General features: G+C 42.8%; 1 protein-coding gene across 3 annotated transcripts in view; it reads right to left on the minus strand.

Moving 5' to 3' along the window:
* Positions 1 to 24,380, minus strand: part of PAK5 (p21 (RAC1) activated kinase 5) — a 267,718-nt gene that overhangs the window by 15,193 nt on the left and 228,145 nt on the right. For all 3 annotated transcript variants that reach the window (XM_054574046.1, XM_054574047.1, XM_054574048.1), the window contains exons 5-7: positions 9,103 to 9,594; positions 8,611 to 8,744; positions 2,617 to 2,743 (exon numbers count right to left, since the gene is read on the minus strand). In XM_054574046.1, the coding sequence (XP_054430021.1) occupies positions 2,617 to 2,743; positions 8,611 to 8,744; positions 9,103 to 9,594 (753 nt within the window). The remainder of the gene's footprint in view (positions 1 to 2,616; positions 2,744 to 8,610; positions 8,745 to 9,102; positions 9,595 to 24,380) is intronic.

Genomic DNA, 24,380 nt, shown 5'->3' on the forward strand with positions numbered 1-24,380 from the left:
TCCCACCTTCTTTACTCAGCTTAAATTAATTACAGCAACCGTAGCACTTATCACCGCCTGTCTGTTGGTGATTTTATTTATGTATTTATGTATTTATCTATTTGTTTATTAACACACCTTCATGCCCCTAATAAACTTAATGAAGTAGTGATTTTGCTTTGTTCCGTCGTAGGACCTTGAACCATCCCATGTACATTGTTGACTTTCAGGTAATATTAATTGTATGAGTGACTGAATAAACCAGTAATACAAAAAGCACTAACAATGCACCAGTCCCTGTGAATTGTTTGTTGGGTGCATGGAGATGCAGACAATATCTGAAAGTTAGGTTCTGTCCTTGAGAATGATACTGAATGATTTAATAACCTTTAATACATCATGGGGAGGGGAGATATTTAAGTAAGCTGATTAAACAAAGAATTATTACTTTATTCTCATGTCTGATTTTGGCATTTGACATGTACTTACAGCAAGAAAGCCTTTGTCATCCATCTCCAGAAACAAGGAAAGAAAGCCTGCTCTGAAAGTGCCCTGCTTTGTCTTTTTCTGCATGCACCAGTCCCCAGAGCCAATTTGTGAACCAGTTTCAGTGCTTTGCGAATTGTGCTCTGAGGTTGTGGGGCCTCGTCTCTGTCTTCCCTGAGTCAGGCCAGGGAAGGGGTCCTCCCCTTTTCCTATAGCTCTCCTGTTCTGCGGGAGAGTGTGTAAAAATGGCAACCTATTTGTATCCTGTATCCACATCCCTTCGTAGTGTGACTTTGCTTCTTCTCCTATCAAGAGGTAAAGTCTTTTTCCCCAACCCTTACATCTAGGCTTGACCTTGTGACTTTGGCCAAAGGGACATTTGCAAACAAGACGTAAGTAGTGGGTTCAAAAATCTGCGTGCACTGGGGCTTGCCTCTGTTGCTGCTCTTGGGAACCTTGCCACAGGCAGCACATGAATACGCCTGGGCTAGTCTGCTGAGAGATCAGTGACACGTGGCTATTAGCTCCACGGTTCTGGCTGAGAGCCAGCCAAGTGCCAGGCAAATGACCGAGGCCGTCAACTGTTGACTGACCACAAATAAAACAGCTTTGCTGATGCCACTTGGAGCGGAGATGAGCTGAGGTCAGCTCATATGCTGACTCAGAGTTATTAGCAAATATATGGTGGTTGTTTTAGGCCAGTAATTGGAGAGTAGTTTGCTATAGAGCAAAACTGACTGCTATATTCCCTCTTTTAAAAAGTTTTCAGAACAATGCAAAAGGCAGGATTGAAAACTGCCCATTAAACATAATCACAAGTTTGTAATTATATATATATATAATGTTTGTATGGAAAGTAATACAATAATTAATAAATAATACAAAAATAAACTGTTTTATGTACTCACAATGGTAAACATACTTTTTTGAAAAATAAATTTTCTGCAATAAAATTGAAAATTCTTTTTTAAACAAAAGAAGAAAAGCCAAAGGACTTGGTCATGTCCCTCTGGCTGTCCTCTGACCATTCCTGGGCAAGTTCAGATGTGACATGAATGTTTTCCACATGGATGAGGTTGCTGGGCAGACAGGTCACGAAAGGGACAGCTGGCTCCCTTCATCCCGGGCTACTACTACTGCTGGTGGAAGTTTCAGGGAGGTTAAAAGGACCTAAGTAGTAAAAATCTATTCGTCGAAACTCTTCCATTTAAGCCTTCTTTGGAATGTCAACTCATTCTCATCTTGACTGTTGAATTCTGTCCTTTGGCACCATGGTGGGACTGATGAGCTTCAACAGTATCCCCTGAGGGGGTTGCAGTGAGGGGAAATGCAGATACCTGGGCCTGGAGATATGCTCGTGTGATGAGTATCTTCTGTTTGTCCTAGATCTATTCTCCTACCTTCTCTGAGTCCTGGGAGGCCAACTTGTGTTGACTTCACTGATGACTTCTGATTTGCCTTAGCCAGTGGGGAGCACCAACAGGGGATTGGAAGGAAGGAACAGAGTGAGGTTGGGATGTTTATTCACGGAGCTCCCATCCTGCAGGTTCACGGTGGCCTGGCTTCCATCAAAGATCAGGCTCCTGCCATGCAGCCCTCTTTACATGACAATTTCTATTTCCAGGTTCTAGTAGCCAGTTTCCTACCTCACCTCTCCAGATAAGAGCTCTATTCTGGAGTAGCACACTTATCTTCACATGCTTTTCTAATCCTTGTAACTTTTCTGCCTCTGCCCATACCTTATTAACTTCTCAAATGGACCACTGCAGCATGTGGCATCTGTTTCCTCCAAGGGCTCTGACAGATACTGCAGACATGCATAGTCACAAGAACAGGGCAGACAAAGCCCTAGAAATCATCTCCTCCAACAAAAGTAAGAACATGGCAGAAAAAGAAATTTCCATAGTTTTCATTACTTCCTGTACTCATTGTTAAGGTTGGAAAATTATCCATCAAATTCAAGTCCCAGATAATTCTGACTAACAGGATGACACAGAGGACAGTGATTTCCTTTCTATAAGACGTCGGGAAGAACAGTGGGAGACTTGTGACTAAACAACCAGAATCATGAGGAACTACTCTTAGGAGAACAATACCTATGACAGACGAAGTGACAAGGTGAAGCATGGAGGCCAAACATGAAAATCTTACCCGTCCATCGCTCGTCAGGAGTATGGAGTCACTCTTTATGTCTCTGTGAATCACTCCCTGATCATGAAGGTAGGAGAGGGCTCTCAGAACCGACAGACACACGGTAGCTATCTGTTCTTCATTCATTCTAGAAAGAAAATAGCATTTAAGAAGCAAGGACAGAATTAAGAACATCTTTGAAATGATCAAGAGAGGCAGCTCCCTTGTGTTCTAGTGAACCAGCCCATGTCTGGAAAGTCAACAGACAAGGAAAAGGAAGTCTTTGGGATCTGATTTGTAGAACCTAAGGCTGGGCACGAAGGTGCCAGGTGCCAAATAGAAGCTGAGGGCCAGAGATGCCCATTTGCTGTTGTTTTGATCATTAATGAAAATGTACTTGTTTGGACTCTTATGAGCTATTCCTTAGGTATTGCCAGACATCTGGGGGCCTGCAGAGAGAATGTATTGAATAGTGTCAAGGTTCCAGGTGTGCCTACTAAGTGACCCTGAGCAAGTCCTTCAACTTCCACCGGTCTCTTTTTTCTCATCTTGGAAATGGGGGCAACCACAGTTCTCTCCAAGGCAGGACTCAAAGTGGCCTTTGGATCTCTGAGACTTGCCCTGCTTCTCACTAGCCCTCTCTCTGCCTCCTTCGAGAACTGAAGGTTTCTTATGCTCCAGATTCTTCTGTCAAGAAGGAAATTGGACCAAGTTAGTTCCTAATAACTAAGTGTCAAAGGATGATACTTTAATAGGTGGACCATAGCAATGAGGAAGGCAAGTACAGCACTGGACATGTGCCCCCACATTTCATGATTGCACCCCTCTGAAGAAGGTATTTCTGGTGTCAAGGGAGATTATACAGGTAGTATAATGTATTTATTTCTAATCTGTGATTTCCTTGATGGGATGTATCTGAACCTTATGCATTTGATACAAAATAAGAATTAAAAAGAACTTTGAGAAAGGGAGAACTCTAGAGACATGTGTGGCTATTGGAAGCTCACCAATGCAAGAAAAAAAGGCTCTCTTCTAGATATATTTTTATTAATTTTTTAATATGTAAGTTACATTTGTGTTGTTCTTAGGTCTCTTCAGCATATTTGTTTCTACAAAATAAGATGCTCTTACATATTTGGGGAATAGGCATGTCAATGGCTACACTACCAGGAGTCGGCCAGCTGAAATGTTGGTGAAAAAAGTTCAGTACCCTTTTGTTTTTACTGTTTTAAAGACTGGGGGCTGTAGGGGTCATGATTGAAACTTGGTCTCATTTTAGTGGGGAAATAATGGCATATTTTATTCTTCACAGGGTTTCCCCATTCTTTCTTGCTTCCTTGCCTTCCCCCTCTTTGTTGTTCATCTGGATTCACTAATGACTTGGCTGCCATTTCAGTGACATTAGCAAATATTCAATGTTTCTCCTTCATGACAATCCTCTCTTAACTCTTTAGCATTTTACTTACCAGCAAGACTGAAATTAAATTTTCCCACATGTAGCATTTTGTATGTCTGTCCCCCAGAACATTGCTTCTCCAAATGTGGTCTATGAACTACAAGCTTTGGTATCAATGGGAGATTATCATTTATTAATTGATTGATTTTTTAATGTTTTAAATATACAGGGTCCAGCAGAAGTAAGGCTTGCTTGAGTGTGGTTGGTATGTTACATGAATGTCTCATGTGAGATGGACAGCAATTTGAACATTTTACCTAAAATGTCATATGGTGTGCTTGAGTGTGATATGTTACAGAATTACATGCTTATGATTTTATAACAAAAGATTTTATAATAAAAAAGTGGTGTCATATGTGCCAGACTCTGTTTTTTATTGATTATGCTATTACAGCTGTTCTAATTTTTCCCCCTGGGCCCCCCTCCACTCCATAACCCCATTCCCTCTGGCAATCCCTCCCTTAGTTCATGTCCATGGGCTGTGTATATACGTTCTTTGGCTTCTCCATCCCCTATACTATTTTTAACATCGCCCTATTTTGTACCTACCAATTTATGCTACTTAATCCCTGTACCTTTTCCACTCTTCTTCCCCTACCAGCTGATACCCCTCCAAATGATCTCCATATCCATGATTCTGTTCCTTTTCTGGTTGTTTGCTTAGTTTGTTTTTTAGATTCAGTTGTTGATGTGAATTTGTTGCCTTTTAAATGTTTATAGTTTTGATCTTCTTAATTTTCTTAAATAAGTTCCTTTAACATTTCATATAATAATGGCTTGGTGATGAAGAACTCCTTGGTAAAGCTAAAGGAGTCTGGCGAGCACTTTATCTGCCCTTCCATTCTAAATGATAGCTTTGCTGGAGAGAGTAATCTAGGTTGTAGGTCCTTGCTTTCTGTCACTTTGAATACTTTTTGCCAGTCCCTTCTAGCCTACAAAGTTTCTTTTGAGAAATCAACTGACAGTCTTATGGGAACTCCTTTGTAGGTAACTCTCTGCTTTTCTCTTGCTGCTTTTAAGATTCTCTCTTTAATCTTTAATCTTTGGCATTCTAATTATGCTGTGTCTTGGTGTGGTCTTCTTTGGGTCCATCTTGTTGGGAGTCTCTGTGCTTCCTGGATTTGTGTGTCTAGTTCCTTCATCGTATTAGGGAAGTTTTCTTTAATTATTTTTTCAATTAGCTTTCAATTTCTTGCTCTTCCTCTTCTCCCTCTGGTATCCCTATGAATCAAATGTTGGTATGTTTGGAGATGTCCCAGAGGTTCCTCAGCGTATCCTCATTTTTTAAAATTCTTTTTTTCTTTTTGCTGTTCTGATTGAATGATTTTTTTCTTCCTTATGTTCCAAATCGTTGATTTCACTCTTGGCTTCCTCCCCTCCACTGTTGGTTCCTTGTAGACTTTTCCTTATTTCGCTTAGTGTAAACTTCATTTCTACCTGGATCTTTTTTATGCTGTTGCCGTACTCAATGAGTTTATTGAGCATGCTGATAACCAATGTTTTGAACTCTGCATCTGATAGGTTGGTTATGTCCATTTCATTTAGTTCTTTTTTTTTAGAATTTTGTTCTATTCTTTCAATTTGAGCCATTTCAATTTGGCAGCCTCCCCGTGTTTGTTTCTGTGTATTAGGTAGAGCTTCTTTGACTCTGTCTTAGTAGTGTGGCCTATTTTAGAAAAATGCAGCTCTAAGTTGGATGGGGCAGAGACTCAGATAATCACCAGGGTGGGGCAACCTATGTGAAACAGGTTGATGGAGTCTCAGATATGGTGGTGTTGTTCTGTGGCTCTGTGTAGGGGAGGGCTCATGGAGGGGACAATGCTGCTGCCTGGCTTCTGGAGGTTTACCTGACAGGAAGCTGTCCCTCAGCACTCTCCCTGTTTCCAGTCACTTCACTATGCCACTTGTTCCCTTCCAGCTATTGCCCTGGCACTGAATCCCAGAGGGGGTGGGTCTGCATAAGTCCTAAGTCTGTGCAGGCTCTTTAAGAGGAGTTTCCTGAGAATCTGGCAGTTTCTTCCACTGTCCCAACCCCCACTGGTTTTTATAGCCAGAAGTGATGGGGATTTATCTACCTGGTGCTGGAACCCTGTGCTGGGTGGTCTGGTTTGGGGCTGGAATCCCTTACTCCTGAGGTATCCCTCCTGATTTTTATCTACCACACATGGATTTGGGACTCCCAATTCTGTCCCCTATCCACTCCGCTCTGCTGTCTCCGCCCTTCTTCCCCTCTCTGTGCCTCTGGTCTCCGGTCTGTGGTCTCTGCATCTCCACCCCTCCTACCCGTGTAGATGAATGTGGCTTCTTTAAATCCTTTATTGCTGGACTTCCATACAGCTTCACTTTCTGATGGTTCTGGATGATATTTGTTTTGTAGCCCAGTTGTAATTTTTTCTGTAGTTGTGTGAGGAGATGAAGCGTGTTTACCTATGCCTCATTCTTGACCAGAAGTCCTGTTCTCTTTACTTTTTAAATCCCTTCTCAGGATACCCCTCATCACCGTGCCAGAGGCCCCAGGATGGAGGAAGACAGGAGAGAGTTTGCCCAGGACAGCTGCTGGTTGCTCTTCATCACGGCTGTTATTTCAGGCCCCACACACTGACCCTGCTCCCTCTCACTCATTCCTGTTCCCCCTTTGGATTTTTTTCATCACCTGGGAGATTTTTAGAATGCAGAGTATTATACTCCTCTACATTGAATCGGGATCTATATTTTAATAAGGTCCACAGGGGATTTACATATTAAAATTTGAGAAGTACTGTCTTAGCATATACTCTTTCCTCTTCTTTCAATGCCCCTTTCTTCCCACTTTCTGTCTTAGCAAGCTCCTATTTTTCTCTCAAAACCCATCTGAGATTTCACCTTATATTGGAAATCTTTCTTGACTCTCCCTGATAGACATATTCAGGTATTATTCTTTAAAAAAAAAAATTTATTGTTTATGCTATTACAGTTGTCCCACTTTTTCCTCCTTTGCCTTCTTCCACCCAGCACACCTCCCACTCCCATCATCAGTCCCCTTACTGTTGCCCATTCCCATGGGTTCTTCATATATGTTCTTTGACTAATCCATTCACCTTCTTTCAATGAGTCCCCACCTCCGTCCTCCCCTCTTACAGCTGCCGGTCCGTTCCATGATTCTATCTATACCTCTGATTCTATTTTGTTTACTAGTTTATTTTGTTCATTAGAGTCCCTTTATAATCGAGATCATATGGTATTTATCATTTACCATCTGGCTTATTTCACTTAGCATAATCCTCTCCAGCTCCATCCATGCTGTTGCAGAAGGCTGGAATTCCTCTTTTCTTTCTGCTGAGTAGTATTCCATTATGTAAATGCACCACAGTTTTTTATTCACTCATCTACTGATGGACACTTAGGCTGTTTCCAGCACTTGGCTATTGTAAATAGCGCTGCTATGAACATAGGGGTGCATAGGTTCTTTTGAATTGCTGTTTTGGGATTCTTAGGATATATTCCCAGCAGTGGAATGACTGGGTCAAAAGGCAGTTCCATTTTTAGTGTTTTGAGGAAATTCCATACTGTTTTCCACAGTGGCTGCACCAGTCTGCTTCCCACCAATAGTGCACTAGGGTTCCCTTTTCTCTGCACCCTCTCCAGCACTTGTTTTTGTTGACTTAGTAATGATGGCCATTCTTACAAGTGCGGGGTGATATATAATTGTGGTTTTAATTTGCATCTCTCTGATGTCTAGTGATGTTGAGTATCTTTTCATGTGTCTATGGGGCACATGTATGTACTCCTTGGAGAAGTATCTATTCAGGTCCTTTGTCCATTTTTTAATTGGATCATTTGTTTTCCTGATGTTGACTTATATAATTTCTTTATATTTAGGCTACTTACATTCCTTTCTAATTATGCACAGGTAGTATAATGTATTTATTTCTAATCTGTGACTTCCTTGAGGGAATGTTTCTCAGCCTTAGTCTTTTGTGTCTTTTGTATCCCCAGCATGTAGGAAAGAGCCTAGCACATGAAAAGTGATTTATAAACACTTGATGAAACTGACACATCAGGGAAGTATGTAACAATGGTACCTAACCATTATTACCTGCCAGACTATTTAAACATAGAATCAAAGAATTTCTCTGTGTTATATAGGTTTGTTATTATGACATAAAACTTTGACTAATCTTCTACCTGCTTCTTCCTTCCCCAGGTACCCTTCATGTACCAACACATAGCAATGGCATAGAAACTTGGGAGAATGAAATTTAGTTTTAGATATCTATGTATAAATGAAAAATTCTACTACTTGTCACCAAAACTTCATTCTCAGAAGCCAGCTGATTTAAAAATCAATGGGTATTAATGAACTTCTGGAGGGCAAAGATAATGTTAATGGAATGAATGAACTATATGTACATGATGTTATCATAGGCACTTGGGGAATACAGAGGAAGAGGTAGGCATGGTCCTTGACTTCAAAGTGCTTACAATTTATGAAGAGTTCATAAAAATAATCATTGAGGCCTCCCCCTGAAGGAGAATAATAAATACCATGAATTGTTTGTCTGGATAATAAAGAAACTTACCTGGTATGAGTAACGATGTCTGTCAAGGCACCACCTTCTAGAAATTCCATGACCACCCAGAGCTCATCGCTGACAAGGTAGCTGTTGTACATGTCGACCACATTGTCATGGTGGTAATCCCGCATTATCACAACCTGGGCAAACGGAAAGATACTTTTTGACTTATGACAGCAACATTTGGCTTCCTGTTTTATTGGGGTGACATTTGTGCTGTGAGTAATTGATTGAGAGTAGCTAGGAGAAATAAATTGTTGAGTTGTGAGAATCAAACCAGATCGATGCTTGGCAGAGTGGCTTATACACATGAAATACCTTATAATGGTAGCAGCCATACATGCATAGAAAGAGACCAGAAGGAAGGATCATGGGGAACGCTACTTTTGTATTTAGATTTTCACCATTTTCTCATGTCTTAAAATGCATATGTACTATTTTTGAAATGGGAAATAAGTGTTTTTAGGTGAGAAAGGATGACCCGAACATGTCATCTACCTCATTAAAAAGCAGTTCTCGTCTCTGCTGCTTTCGAAGGTCCATTTTCTTCACTGCGACTTGTTTCCCTGTGTGTTTCTCAGTGGCGATGCACACAATTCCGGTTGACCCTTCCCCGATTTTGATAAAGTTGTCCAAGTACTCCCTGGGGTCTCCTGGGCTGACTACCAGCTGCAGGGCAGCCCGAAACTGTTCGTGGGACACCCTGGAGGGCTGCTGGTCTGATGAGGAGCCCCAGCTGGGTGGGGGGTAGGTGCTGGATGAGATGCTGAGAGAGCTCAGGTAAGAAGCTGTGGAGATGTACTGTGAGCTGGTCTGTAGGGAGGGGTGGTGGTACAGGGTGGCTTTGTGGTACCCGGATGGGTACTGGTGGCTGCTTGAAGAGTAGGCCGCTTTGCTTTGACTTTGAGGTAGTTTGGTGGGGCCCCTGGGGTAGGTGTCGGACCCTGACAGTGGAGGACTGAGGACCATCTGTGCTCGATCATAATCCACCTGGGAAGACAGACAAGGATGGAGAATATTCTCATGTTACATCTGAATGCCACAGCCAGTTGGTTGGTGAGCTAACACATGGCTGCTCTGAGGAAGAGCATCACTGCACAACCTGGTCATGGGTGAAGCTTACCTTTCAAGGTCCTGGGTCACCCCTGCTTCCACCCTTTATCTGAGCTCCAATCCTGCCATCCAGGCTCATTCTTCCCCTTTCCCTACCAAACTCCCCAGAAGCAGACTCTGAGAACTGGATTTGAATGTAAGCAGTGGAACATGGTCTCTGGAGTTAAGAAGTGAGATAGGGGAGGGGTAAATGCCAATGAAAGGTGAGTTTTATGTTTTAACTTGGCTAGGCTATGGTACCCAGCTGTTTGGTTAAACATTAGCCTCGTTATTATTGTAAGGATAATTTTTAGATGTGATTAACATTGAAATCAGTAAACTTTGAGTAAAACAGATTACTCTCCTTAATGTGAGTGGGCTGCATCTAATCAGCTGAAGGCTTTAAGAGAAAAGATTGAGGTCACCCAAACAGGAGGGATTTTACATCTAGATGGTCCTTGGACTCAAGACTACATCAACTCCTGCTAGAATTTCTAGCCTGCCAACCAGCCCTGCATATTCTAGACTTTCCAGCCCCTACAATCACAGGAACCAATCCCTTAAAATCTCACTCTGTACACACACACACACACACACTTTCCTGAACTTCCATACTAGAGGGCAGTAGTACTAGTCACACACCTATCATAGACATAGCAGATATATGCAAAAGGGAAAGCATGGCTCCTGTGCCAACAGCTTTTTATTACAGTTGCCCCCACTCATCCCTAGGGGATACACTCTGAGAACCCCACTGGATGCCTGAAACCCTGGGTAGTACAGAACACAATATATGTTTTTTCTTATGCATACATACCTTTTCACTTAAAGGAAGTATTTTATGGGCTTTTTTTTTTTTTTTTTTTTTGTATATTCAAACTGCCATCATCACTAGTCTTGCACTTTGGGGCCATTAAGTAAAATAAGGGTTACTTAAACACAAGCACAAAGATCAGCAAGACAGTTGATCTGATAACCAAGATGGCTACTAAGTGACTAATGGCAGGGGTTGGGTATATATAGCATGGAGATGCTGGACAAAGGGATGATTCACACCCCGTGTGGGCCAAAGTGGGAGGGTATGATATCTCATCATACTACCCAGGATAGTTAAATTTAAAACTGAAGTTGTTTACTTTGGGAATTTTCCATTAAATGTTTCTAGATGGTGGCTGACAACTGAAACTACAGAAAATGAAACCATGGATAAGCGGGGGCGCGGTGGGGGCAGGCGGCTAGTGTAGGTAATGTTCTCACTAAGTACAAAATAGTTGAGAATAATCAAAATTTGCAGGGGCTTGTGGGTGAAAGAGAAATTTGGTCAGCCCTCAAAGAAACTCCAGCGAAGAACATTTCCCTCTGATTTGAAGAGTGGATTAGGGAATTTGCAAGACTTTGGGGAGGGCAGACACAGCAGGGGGAGGGAAATCCAGTGAGACACTCATATGACACTAGGTCCAGGTTCTCACAATCATCCCTTTCCTGAAATCAGGAGGGAGCTCCATTCACCCCTGGAATAACTGAGATCAGAGGTGGCGAACATACCACATCACACTATGTTCACCTCATTGCCCAGGACAGAAAGTGCTCATTAATCAACAAACTCTTTTCTGTAAGCTCCTGATGACAACACAGTACAAGACGCACAGAAGGTGCTCAAAAAAAGATCTGTTGATTGTACCTCAGGCTCCTTTTTAACACAGTGCCTTGGGAAGTCTCTACCACTCTACTGGGATGTACATGAAATGACATTTACATGCCCCCTCCCCACCCCATCCATCCCAAAGGCCTAGATCTACTCTAATATGGTAGATACTGACCACATGGGGCTAATTAATTAAAATCAAATTAATATTTAAAAATTCAGCTCTTTAGTCATATTAGTTACATTTGAAGTATTTTTTTTAACAGTCATCACATCAGATGGCACAAATAGAGAAGATTTCCACCACTGCACAAAGCTCTATTGGTCAGCACTGTTCTAGGTGAATTAATTGCTCCCAGGTCTTACATTCATTGATGCATTTATTCTACAAATTAATACTTGAGCAACTAATACATGCTAGGCATTATTTCAGATGCTGTGGGAAGGTCCAGTTATAATAAAAATGTGTGGTATGTCTGCTCTCCTGGGGCTTATTTACCAGAGAAGGAGATAGATGATAAGCAAGTAAACCAATACATATATGGTGTATGGTTCAGTAGTAATAAGAAAAATAAGGCAGAGTTGTGGAGGGGAATTGAAAGTGACAAGCTGCCATATTGGACAGGAAAGTGCTTTCTGCCCTGAGAGGGTGCCATTCATGCAGAAACCTGGCTGCAGTGAGGGAACAAACTTATGAGTATGTGTATGTGGGGCGGTCCATCCAGAAGGAGCACAGGTAGGATTCTGAAGCACACATAGTCTTGAAGAACAATATGGAGGCTCCCTTGGAGTGGAGAGGGAGGCAGTTTGGAAAAATGAACAGAGAACAAGGCAAGGGCCAGATCATGTCAACCATGGCAAGGATGCTGGGCATTTCCCTGAGTGCGGTGGGAGCGAGCCACTGGAAGGTGCTGAGCAGGGAGGAGTAACAGCTGGACCCTGACTGCTGGAGAAGAAACTTTGGTAGTAAGAGCAGAAATAAGGATGTCAATTAGCTTGCTGCAGTCAATGTGGGCTGCGCTTAGGGCAGGTGCTGCAGATGCGGGGAAGAGTGGTGGGATCCAGGGTAGGGTCTGAAGATAGAGCTGACAGGAGCTGCTGATGGACTGGAGTAGAATCTGAAAGAAAAGAATCAAAGGTGACTCCGAGGATTTCGGCCTGAGCAACAGGCCATTTAATAATATGAAAAGCACAAGGACAGCAGTAAGTTTTGGGGTGCAGTAATAGCCTCCACGATGGCTCCCAAGGATCCCTGCCTCCTGACATTTATATCCTTGTCTCATCACTTCCTACACTGTATCAGGCCCACTTGAGCAAAAGAATATGGTAGAAATGACAGTGTTTTCTGAGGCCAAAAATGCCACTGTGGTTTCCTGACCTGTTCTCTTAGGTCACTTCCTCTGGTTTTCTCCAGCTGCCATGTCATGAGAACACTCAAGAATCCTACAGGGAGGTCCAAGTAGCAAGGCCTCCTGCCAAAAACCAGCTAAAAACTGAGGCCTCTTGCCAACAGCCATGAGAGCCGTCTAGAAAGTGATCCAGCTCTAGCCAAGCCCTCAGGAGACTGTAGCTAGGTCTGACATCTTGACTACAATTTCAGGCCAGAGTCACCCAACTAACCTAGTCACAGAGACCTGATACACAGAAAGGATGTGAGATAAGAAGTGTTTATTATTGCTTTAAGTCATTAAGTTTGGGATAATTTGTTACACAGCAATAGATAACTAATACATGGAAGGGGAAACAGAGTTCTGTTAGGGTCTTGTTCAGTTTGAGAGAGTTATTAAGCATCCACATGGAGATGTCGCTTAAGTGACTTAGACATGCTTTGAGTCCAGAGAAAGCTGGGGCTAAAGACATGAATCTGATCAGTACTAAGTTAGCATTACAAGCCATGATGTTGTATGTGTAAGAGAGGGTCCAAGGAGAGACCAGGAAGAGCAGGAGGAGGAGTAGCCAGTGATATAGGAAAGGAAGGAAGGGACGAAGGTATCCTAGAGCCAAGGGAGGAAAGTATTTTGAGAAGAAAAGTAATAGACATGTCAAACACCATTAGAAGTGAGGTAGGCTGGGGCACGTTGCTCACTGGACCCGGCAACATGGTGGTCGTCTGGAGAAGACTGGCGTCCTAAGCTCCTGTGCCATCACATGGCATGATTAGAGGCCTAGTCCACCAGCAAGGGAGTGAGATCTGCACATAGTGGGCTCCTTAAACCTGCCACCATGGCACAGTTCTCAGTACTTCGGCACCATTCATTGGCTCCCACATGGCAGAGCTGCCCTGGTGCACAGCCAGTCATGCAGTCCCTCCCAGCCTTGAGAGCACCACACTCTGGTGAGTCCGCCACGCACAGGTGAACCCGCCACTCAGCCAGCCTCCCACCAAGCAACGGTGACCAGGGCGCTGCTGAGCCATGGCCCTGTCCTGACTGCACAGCAAAGAGAACACATCCTTTTCAGAGACATTCTTAGGGTTAAGTTCTGACTCTGCTGGCTTTAGTCAAGTCACTTTGCCTCTCTGAGCCTCAGTTTCCTCATTTGTAAAATGGGGATCATAATACCTCCCTCACAGGGCTTTTATCAGGCTTCACTGTGGCAACCTAGAGCAACCTAGTGTTCAAGAAATCAGACTCTAGGCTCAAATCCTCTTCTCTGCTGTTTACAAGTTTTGTGACATTGGGCAAGTTATTTAAACTCCCTGTGCTTCAGTTCTCTCATCTGTAAAGTGACAGTAATAAGAGTAATTCCTACTTCCTTAGGTCACTGTGAACTCTAGAGGATTGAAAACACATCAGAGGATTCAGACAGTGACTGGCCAATACATTCTAGGTGGTGGTGTTATATAAAATGCTCAGCACAGCAGTGGGAATAAAAGAAAAGGTAACTTTCTTTTTAAAAGAAAAGGTAAATACTAACTACAATATTAATAAAATAGCTAGCATTTACTGAATATGTACAATGTATGGGTGACACATATATTCCTATATGTTAATCCTCAAAACAATCAGACAAGTTTCCTTTAATTATAATATATTAAACATTATATTATAATTAAAATGCTATGTTCAAAATCAAGCTGTTTTTTTTTTCTAAGCCCCTGGTTTTGGGTCATACACAAGGAAAACTGACATTGTATCTATATCTATACCTATATCTATATCTATATCATCTATATCTATATCTATGTATCTCTCTCAATCTATCTACCTATCTGAACGATGAGGGCAGAGGGAATAAAATGTCAGTATAAATTAAACAATTGGGTTCTTCCTTTAAATTAAGTTTAAGATTAGCCAAACTCACACTACTCACAGGTCAGCATGTGAATGGAAAAGAGGTGCATTATTTTTATTTTGAAAGTGTGTCCTGGGAGCCATAATGTTGCTACCATCTTCCAGTGTCTCCTTGGAGGATTTGCTTCTTTACTTTAAGCAAAATAGAATTCATTCCCCACAAGCCTGGAAAACTTATCTCTGAAGATGTATTAAAAATAAAAGAATTGTACCCTCTAGGAATTGCAAACACCACTCCACACTGCATTAGGCCACACTTCTTCCCTGAATATTAGCAGCATTGCCAGGGTCTAGGCCTACCAGCCGGCTCGGGGCCTAAGGGAGAGGAAGCTTGCCTGCATGAATGGGACAATTTCCAGACATACAGAATGCAGTTATGTGCTGGGAGCTAAACGTATTCGGTTTGCAATTAGGTCTTTGAGACAAAACAGTGCCATTGTTTCTCATACCTGCTGATAAAAGGTGCAAACTCATAAAAAAACAATGGATGAGGAGCAACCACTATCACAAGAGACAATTTTTGGAACCAAACTCAAGGTGTACTCATCAAAGGACAATTGACTGCCAGTCTCGAGTGAGGGGACATGTGACCTTCCCTCCGGGCTTTCATCCACTCAAGGAGGAGACGGTGGGGAAGTAACTGACTTTGTGAAGGATAAATGCACGAGGAACCCTGTTCAAGGCCACCATGCCACTGACCCATTGGCCTCTGTTGGGTCTTAACGACGAGTATCGCTGGCTTGCACGTTTGTGGCACGCCTCATTCTTTTTTGCTCTTACAGTCACTCAGGGGGCAATTTATCCCATTTTATTGTTGATAAAACTGAGGCTCAGGGAGGTGAAACTGCTCCCACGTAGCCCAAGGCAAGTGGCCCTATGGCCCTAAGAAGATTTCACCACCCAGTTCTTCCACTCAGGTCAGTCCTTCCCTCCCGGGGTGGGGGTTGGGGATCTAGATGTTCTGTGTGCTTGGCACACTGGTACCACAGGCCTGCTTTCTTCCCTGCTTTGGCATTTCTATCATTGGTTTTCACTTACCCGATGTGTAAAATCAAGGCTAGACCCTCTCTCTTTGATAAAATGCAGGGGTGTTTTATTGGGCCCTTTTCATTAATCAAGTACTCTGTTACAAGCCTATCCTGCAAGGATAACATTATACCAATGTTAATAATGACACTTGACATTTGCTGAGTGCTTTCCATGTGCCACAGGCGGTCCTAAGTACTTGTTGTAGTACATGGTTGCATTTAATTCTATGATTCACTTTTGTCCCACATTTGATTTATGCAGAGCAAGCAGCAATCAGTCTGGCTTTATCATGTTGGAGATGAGCAGTCTCTTGGCTTTGTTGTACCCTGAAGAGGTGTATTGGTGAATCCCACTCAAACACTGGAACCAGCTGCCTCGCAGCCCCTGTGGACTCTGTGGGAAGTGGAAAGGGTGATTCTCCATCCTTCATGGAACACAACTGTTACACAATTAAATAGGCCCCATAATTGTTCCATTTTACAGATAAGAAAACTGAGGTGTGGTGAATTTAAGTAGGCCACGCAAAGTGCTCAAAGCTAAGAAATGGAGTTGGGATTCAAAAACAGAGAGTGCTACTTTAGAACCTGGGGCCCTGATATGTTCTGAGATATCTTTCAATGATCAGAAGGTGGAGAGCGACAAGACAGAGGTGGGCACAGAGCACAGTGACAACTGCAGAGCTCAGGCCTGTTAGGGCGTTTCACTGGGGGTCCAGATGTCTGTCTAAGCAGCCTGGTGCAGAATGCAAGAACCGGGCCAGAAAATGATGGGTGATAATGTCTGGAGAAGAGATGCAAGAAAAATTGTGTTTTTTGTTTTTTTGTTTTGTTTTGTTTTGTTTTGTTTTGTTTTGTTTTGTTTTGTTTTGTTTTAAACAGTGTTGGCTTAGAGAAATCAGGTCAAAATATACAAAAAAGGAATAATCACTACAGCATAATAAGTTGATCATCTATGTATATGATTCACCGCTTTTATTTTCATTTTGGCCACAGCAGAATTCTGTGTTCAGCCACAACAATGCTCAATCTTTCTTCCATGGATTCTTCCAAAAAAGAAAGCCCAGCTTTAAGCCCTCTTGACATTCCTTACATGGCTCTTAAACTGTTATAATTATTTAATTGTCCTACTCTAAATCGTCTTTCCTATGACGTACTATATTTGGAAGTGAATGAAACATAAATGATGAATTTGTCCATATGTACTGTTTTGCACATACACACGTTCATGCATGTAAGAAAGACTTGCAAAGAAATAGAGCTTGAATTATGCAACCTTCTCTACAACGTTATTTACAAGTATATTCTAGGAAAAAGAGGAGTACATGCAAAGTCCATGTGAGCAGGCCTGTGGCATCATGAGAGAGATGTAGGGATTAATCACTTACTGAAACCACAATGCAGTCGAACTGGACAAGTGAAAGGTACAGACACTTCATAAACAAATCCAATGTACTCTCCTACTATCCAACCATTTCCAAAATAAGCATGTAGTCTACCTTTGAAGACCTATTGCAAGGGCACAGGAGCCCAAGTAGGGGTTGGGAATCTGCTCTGCAGGAGTGAAAACAATAAAAAAAGACTAGGAAGACTTCTCCTCACTCCTCCAAAGAGAGCAGTCCTGTGATTTTGTGAAAAACTAACCTCATAGAAATGAGACCATGGTCTGCGCACTTTTGAGAGGGGTTTCCATATGGCAAGATGTAATAAGAGAAGACTGGATCGTTTTTGCAAATTATCACCCAGGCTGCTAAACTGCTTAGCTGCTGTTCCAAGGCCACTAACTGTCATTGAAAACTGGATACATTCCGAGAAGGAATTCTCTCTACGGGAATCTTGAAAACTACTGAAAGAAAGTACAAGCAGTCTTGGTTCTTTTTCTGAAATGGCTAATGAGGTCCATTCACTTTTTTAGTTTCCTGATGCCTTTTAGTACACCATATAAATTAATTCTTAAAGAAGTGTGCTTTTTCATGTCTCTATTTGAACCCAATCAAAAAGTAAGAAGGGCAAAAAAAAAAAAAAAAAAAAAGGGCTGTATTATATGGAAGTAAATAATCCCCAGTTAACAACTCTGCCAAACTACCCTTCTACAATGCGAACAACATCTCCAAGGGTAGGGTCAGACACAGGCTTGTGATGTATCAGAATTATACATAATTATAGCAATGAATTCATTTAATCAATCAATTTCACCAGTGGTGCGCTGGGGTGGACAGGGCATAAAACTCCACACTGCTATCAATTGCTCTGATTACAGCTGGCTGTCAGCCAGAATTCCCCTGATCCATGTTCGTTAAATGCACATTAATCTGAATTTGGCAGTGTAATCAAGGACCTAACTGAACTGTGAAATTGAATTCTGCAGTAGAACATCATTTGACCATTTTATGCCAAGGCTGGAGAAACAAGCTTGGTGGGGGGAGGGTAGAGAGAGAAAAGAAGGGGAAAAACCCTGCTTCAGCATCTATTTGTTACCATGGCCATCTGTACTAGTGACAGGGAGGCCATGACTGGATCGTCCAGAACTGAGTGTGTGTGTGTGCATGTGCATGCGCCCACAGGATGGGGACTGCGGAATGTTCCATGAGGGATGGAGAGTCGCTCTTTCCACTTCCCTCAGAATAATGGGGGCTGTGAGGCAGCTGGTTTCAGCGTTCAAATGTGATGCTCCAATACACCTTTTCAGGGTACAGCAAAGCAAAGACACTGCTCATTTCCCACATGAAAAAGTCAGACTGGTTGCCGCTTTCTCTATAGAAGTCAAATGGGGGATACAAATGAATCATAGGCCTGAGCAAGGAAAGGACATCTCAAATTGCCCTTACTTGACGCAAATGGTACTGTACAAGGACGAGCCTTGGCTTTGGGAAAGGAAAAGAATTCCAGAGAGAATCAGTAGCTGGCTTTCTCTGCAGTAAAATTTTCGAGCCTGGTGATGAGGGGAAGGGGATTCATTAAACCCTGTGACTTAATTGTATGTTTACTCTCATCTGTCCCTCCGGTTATGCTCTGCAATTAAATTCTCCGTGCCTCAGGCAGGGACACTGCGGATGGTAGTCCCTGCTGGCCCTCAGATGGGGACAGACACCTTGGCCCATGGCCAATGGGCTCCTGTGTCTCCACCCTCGAGTTTCCAGCCTCTGTGACTCCCTATGAGGTGTCTGCTGTGCTGAGTGCTCCAGTCTGACTCTCAGATTGCTGGGTGTTAGGGAACTGTTTCATCTTCAATTGCACCCTAATGAAACAGTAGTTCCTGTCCCTGCTTGAGGCACAACTGTGTCTGACATGTGCCCAACCATGGTCAGTTTCCTCCCAATTACTTCTTTTCACTTACAAAGTGAAGTGGCCCTATTAGAATCACTATGGCTGGATGACAAAGGAATACAACACACAATTTGAGCTGATGTTCCATTTTGGTGAGAGAGGAAAGTATGCACTATTACTGTCAATGAGTTGTGGTCATGAGCAGGCCCTGGGGGTACCTAATACATCAATGTGTCTCCTTAAGTCCCTAATGCAGACAGCTTAGGAAGTAGGCGAAGTTCTGGATGAAGGGCCGCCTGCTGGATTTCCAAACTGCACGTAGCAGAAAGTCATGCACTATATTTAATGTTTTTGCTAATCTATTTTCCACAAATTCTCTGCCTTACACAATATATGGCAAGCTCCCATGGAGAGAGTTCAGACAAAAGGCTCATGACCTCTACAAACAGGCAAACCCTAGCAATTTGAAGAAATAAATACATCTGCAATCAGCAGGCTCAAGCATACAGTATTTCAGGCTCTTCCTCCACCTCTGAATCAGTTTATCCAGTTAACCCTCCAACATTGCTGCTGCAGTCTCTAAGAAGACATCCTCTATTCAAGAGCAGATTACTCTGACCTGCAATCTGTCACCACCAGCGGCAACAAGAAGCTGGAGAATCTGGGAACTGATTCTCTGCTGCAGAATATGGTTCAAATGTGACAGAGCCAGGTTAGATTCATTTTGTTTTTAATTTGGTAATGAAAACACCTGCTTACAATGACCAAAATACACTTTGTGAACCACAAGAACATTCATGGGAAAATGAGTCCATTCATATGCAAAGGACACCTAAAGTCTCCATCGGAAGGAAGAGATGTTAGAGATATTGCTCTGAATCACCCCTTTGGATATTTTATATGCCTTAATGAACATCCTACAGAGCTTATATATAAAGAAAAAAAATCTGAAGACAGTAATACCCGTTGTTATAGTAAGCTGCTAAGCACTTCTCTCAATCTCTCTCTTCCCCTCCTTCCCTCTTTCCTTCCCCCACCTCCCCCACCTCAGACTTTCGGTGCAGCTCATCAGGTATCACCAGCACTGTCCTTTCATTGCCTATAGGCCCCTACAGGACCTCTGAAAGGTGCCCAGTAGGAATCCTTAGTAGACAAGGAGGTGCACTTTTGTTCCCGGAGTCTCCGCCGAATCTGGGCTTTGCAAGTACCACAAAGAATGATGAGTCATTAAGCTGATGATGCAGGGAGGCTGAGCACACTGGTTCAACTGCTTTTTCCTGCCAGGGAATGCAAAGTGATAGCTGAGCAGGGAAAACCATCGCACTGGTGACTCCAGAAGAAAAGTCTGGGTCTGGGGAGTCAAGCCTTCGTTCCTCTTGCATCCTCCATCTTCACTCAGAACTACTTAACATGCCGTCGGTTTGGGATATCCTGGGCTGCAGCACGCGCCACTTTGCTTCCCTATGCAGAGGGGATGATGGAGCTAAAGTTGGACAGTTGGTTGATAAGAGCCATCATAACTACATACCTATGTTATGATGGTTCTTGCTTTAAGGTTGCTAAAATGTCTGCTCTCACTTGGCATCTGGCTTCCATGGGAGGTACGAGAATTTCACATCCAATCTTGAGAGCAGAGCAAGCACTGGGGTGGCAGGACTGGGGCCCTTGTGCCAGCTCAGCCACTAAGGTTTGCATGGCATTGAGGAAGTCACACAGCCGCCCTGGCCTTCTGTGACCCCCCATTCTGTAAACTGAGTACACCAGTACTAACTAATTAGGCTGCGCAGAGTGTCTGTGAGGGCAAAGTCAGATTGAACTTGTCCCCGTACTTTGGAAATACTAAATACTGAATGTAAAAGATTAGACAGACAGGATGTTTCTATGATTGGCATGAGGAGATATTGGTGACATGTTTTCCAATCAAAAATATTCCTGGGAATAAGGGCTAACACTGAGTGCCTGCCATGTCCTAACTCCCTTACATTTACTAACCTTTTTAAATCTTCAGGACAAGTTCAAATTAGGTATTGAAACATCCCACTTTATAGACGGGGAAACTGAGGCACAGAGACACTCGCACGGCTAGTAAGTGCTAGCAACTTGGGAATCTGATTCTAAAACTTGTGCTCTTCAAGGCCTTCTATAATGGATGAGAAAATCTGGATTGTCTTTTGTAGAATCAAGTAAGACCATCACTCCAGGTAGAGTGAGTGTGTACGAGTCTCAGGGATCTCTACTCTTATTGCTTCTTTTGCAGCCCATGGTCCAGCTTTACCATGGACTTTACCAATTCTACCACCAGCTTTACCAGTTTACCTCACAGCCTGGGTAACACTAAGGAACTTCTCAGGGGATTCTACCCTACCACGAACAGACAGAATAAAGTGGAATGCATGTGTACGTGATCACCCACCCTTCACCAGCAAGGTGAGGGATGCCTGCAGTGTGTGCATCTGGGCCCACGGCCTCACAGCTATCTTTCTGCTCCTCAGTTTTCTTCATTGGAAATGGGAATATTCTGGAATACATAGACTTTGGGGCAAGACAAAACTAATTTTGGATCCTGGCTCAGCCATTTGCTCTCATATCCTTGGGAAGTCCATAAAGATTTGGTCTCTGGGTCTCAGCTTCTTGATGGTAAAAGAGAGGATCTTGAATTCTTCTAAATTTGTCTTGTGGACTAAACTGGGTAATGTCTGCAAAATGCTTAGCAGAGTGCTGGCGGCACACAGTAACCCGCAGCATCATATCACAGCCACCGCCCATCCACATGCTACACACACAGACTGCTGCATATAGACTTTGTGCACTCTTATAATTATTAACTTATTAGCCCTCACCTAACATGATAAGGCAGGGATGCTCTTTATCCCCTTTTTATAGATAAAGAAGTAGAGGCACAGTTAAGCAGTTTACCCACCCAGATATCAGTGACAATATCAGGACTCAAACCCAAGGAGTCTGTCCCCCGAAACAGTAGCCACAGAATAGTAGCTCTCAGCTGGGGCTGCTTTTGCTCCCCCTTTCCCATGTGACCTTTGGCAGTGTCCGGAGATATATCAGACACTTGTTACAAGTGAGGGAGGGGTGTTATTGGCATCTTGTGGGTACATGTAAGAGATGCTGCTAAACATCCTACAGAGCATAGGACAGCCCCCCACAACAAAGAATGATCAGGAACAAAACATCGGTAGTGTGAAAGTTGAGAAATCCTGCTATAGAGACAGGATGATGCAACCCAAGGGGACCTCACTGCTGCAGGTGTTAGAAGACGCTTGTAAGGCTTGGTGCCCACAGATGCTATACCTATACCATTGGGTGATGTATCCAATGTCTGGCAAAGGGGCTGAGCCCAGAGAGCTGGGTCTCAGCTCTGTTCTGAGCTGACTGACCTGGCTGCTGCTGAGTCTCTCAAAACCCATTTCCTTACATGGACAAAGAGGGCAAGATAGCCAGCTTCACAGGGCTGCGAGGTGCAAGGCAACACCGTGAGCACGGAGTGAACTGTCAGAATTTGTGATTTTGTTGTGGCCTTCTCAGGGGTTGGAGCCAGAGCAAGGAATGGAAGTGCTGAGCCAGAGAGACGCTCCAGCCAGCAGCTTCCCGGAGAGCATCAGAATGAGCAAAAGAAATGCACTGTGACAATATCTCCCGCCGTTTTCCCTCCCCATGAGGCAGATTTGTTTGCAAAGAGAGCAGAAAGTGTTCTCCCGCTGCATCTGACCATTTTGACAGTTCTGTGGTATGAATGATGCTGCATGGATTTTGTTTGGCTATATTTTTTCTTAATTTTTGCTTAAGCCCCAACTAAATAACTAACTAACTAAATAAATAAATAAATAAAAAGTAGGTAGATGGATGCCAGTATCTACAGATTTTATAACATCCTTGATTCCTGTCACATCTGCAGGAAAATTTGGTAGGTAGATAAGACTAGAGGAGGGAATTCTTTTTTCTGCCAAACGTAAAACTGGTGTCAAACACACTTGCACACACACACCCTTCCTCATTTTTGCTCTATCTGGAGACGTACCTGAGACTTGTGCTTTCTCTTATTATTAGAGATGTGAACATTACCCACAAGCCTCTAGGATTTTCCATGAGGCAAAGCCAAATTATGTGAGTCATAATTGTTATTTTTTCCCTCAGCATGAGATCCAAATGTGATGGGTAGATTTTTAAGAGTATAGTTTTAAAGACATAGACACCTAAGTCTTTTTAAATAAGTAAACATCTTAATTACCAACATGGCTCCCACTTCCTACCCTCACAAAACTACTTGTGAATTTCTCACAGGTCTTCTGTGAAACATGGAATAGATTGCTCCTCTGGAATCCTGATTATAAGGGCTGAAAAACTCTTGGTAGAACTAAATATTACATATTTTTTTGAAGCCACAATAGCTTCTGGCATTGTTTCTGGGTTTGACAAAACCAGCTTTCAGGGAAGGTCTGCTCTGAAGTATATTGGAAAGTCTACAGGAAGAGGGAGTTACAAGGTCTTAGCACATTATCCCCTGCCTCCCACTTCCCCTCCCTCTCTCCATCTTCTTCCTATTCCTCCACTTTTCCTAAAGGTCCAGTAGCCATGGGACCTTTAGGGGTTTGACTGGCAAATGTAATTGAACCCCTGAATATATGCCCATATAATGGGGAAAATACTGGATTTAGGAGAAACACCAGACTTGGATTCTTGTCCATGTTTTGCAGCCAACTAACTATGAAATTTTGTATGCCGTGTAACTTTCTGAACCTCAGTTTCCCGATTGTGAAATGGCTGGGCAGGGGACACTGGTGGTTACATTAAATTCCAAATGCCAGTAGGTATTAGGCTAATAGGAAAAAAAAGGAAGTGGTCTGAGCAGGGCATGCCCCTTCTGGTGGGGTAGCCTTTACCCCCAGCCAATTCTAGTTCCATTGCTATACGAAAATGTTGGCCCAGAGATACCAGATTGTCCCATTTTTTTCCTGAGAGAAACCTGAAACCCAGAAGCTGAGATTTATAAATGAAACATCTTGAGGTTTCAGATGTTGGAAATGAGTACTGGGTGGGCCAAACATGTCAATGAGCCAAATACAACTCCATGGCTGAAAGGGTGCAGCTTCTGGACAAAATTTTCTCTATGACATTGACCTAAAACAGCTCCCTAATACAAGTGTTCAAATACCATACACACAAAAATTCATATTTGAACTAAAATAGCCAAAGCAATCCTGGGAAAGAAGAACAAGGCCGGAGTTATAATATTTCCTGATTTCAAACTATATTACAAGGTAAAAATAATCAAAACAGTACAGTACTGGCATAAAACAGACACATAGATCAGTGGAATAGAACAGAGAACCCAGAAATATGGTTGATTAATTTATGACAAAGGAGTCAAGAATATACAATGGGGAAAGGATAGTCTCTTCAAGAAATAGTGTTGGGGAAATGGGATAGTCTTGTGTAAAC

The sequence above is a fragment of the Pteronotus mesoamericanus genome, unplaced genomic scaffold (assembly GCF_021234165.1).
Source record: "Pteronotus mesoamericanus isolate MK-2021 breed Mesoamerican mustached bat unplaced genomic scaffold, CSHL_Meso_final contig_25, whole genome shotgun sequence".
NCBI classification, from domain to species: domain Eukaryota; kingdom Metazoa; phylum Chordata; class Mammalia; order Chiroptera; family Mormoopidae; genus Pteronotus; species Pteronotus mesoamericanus.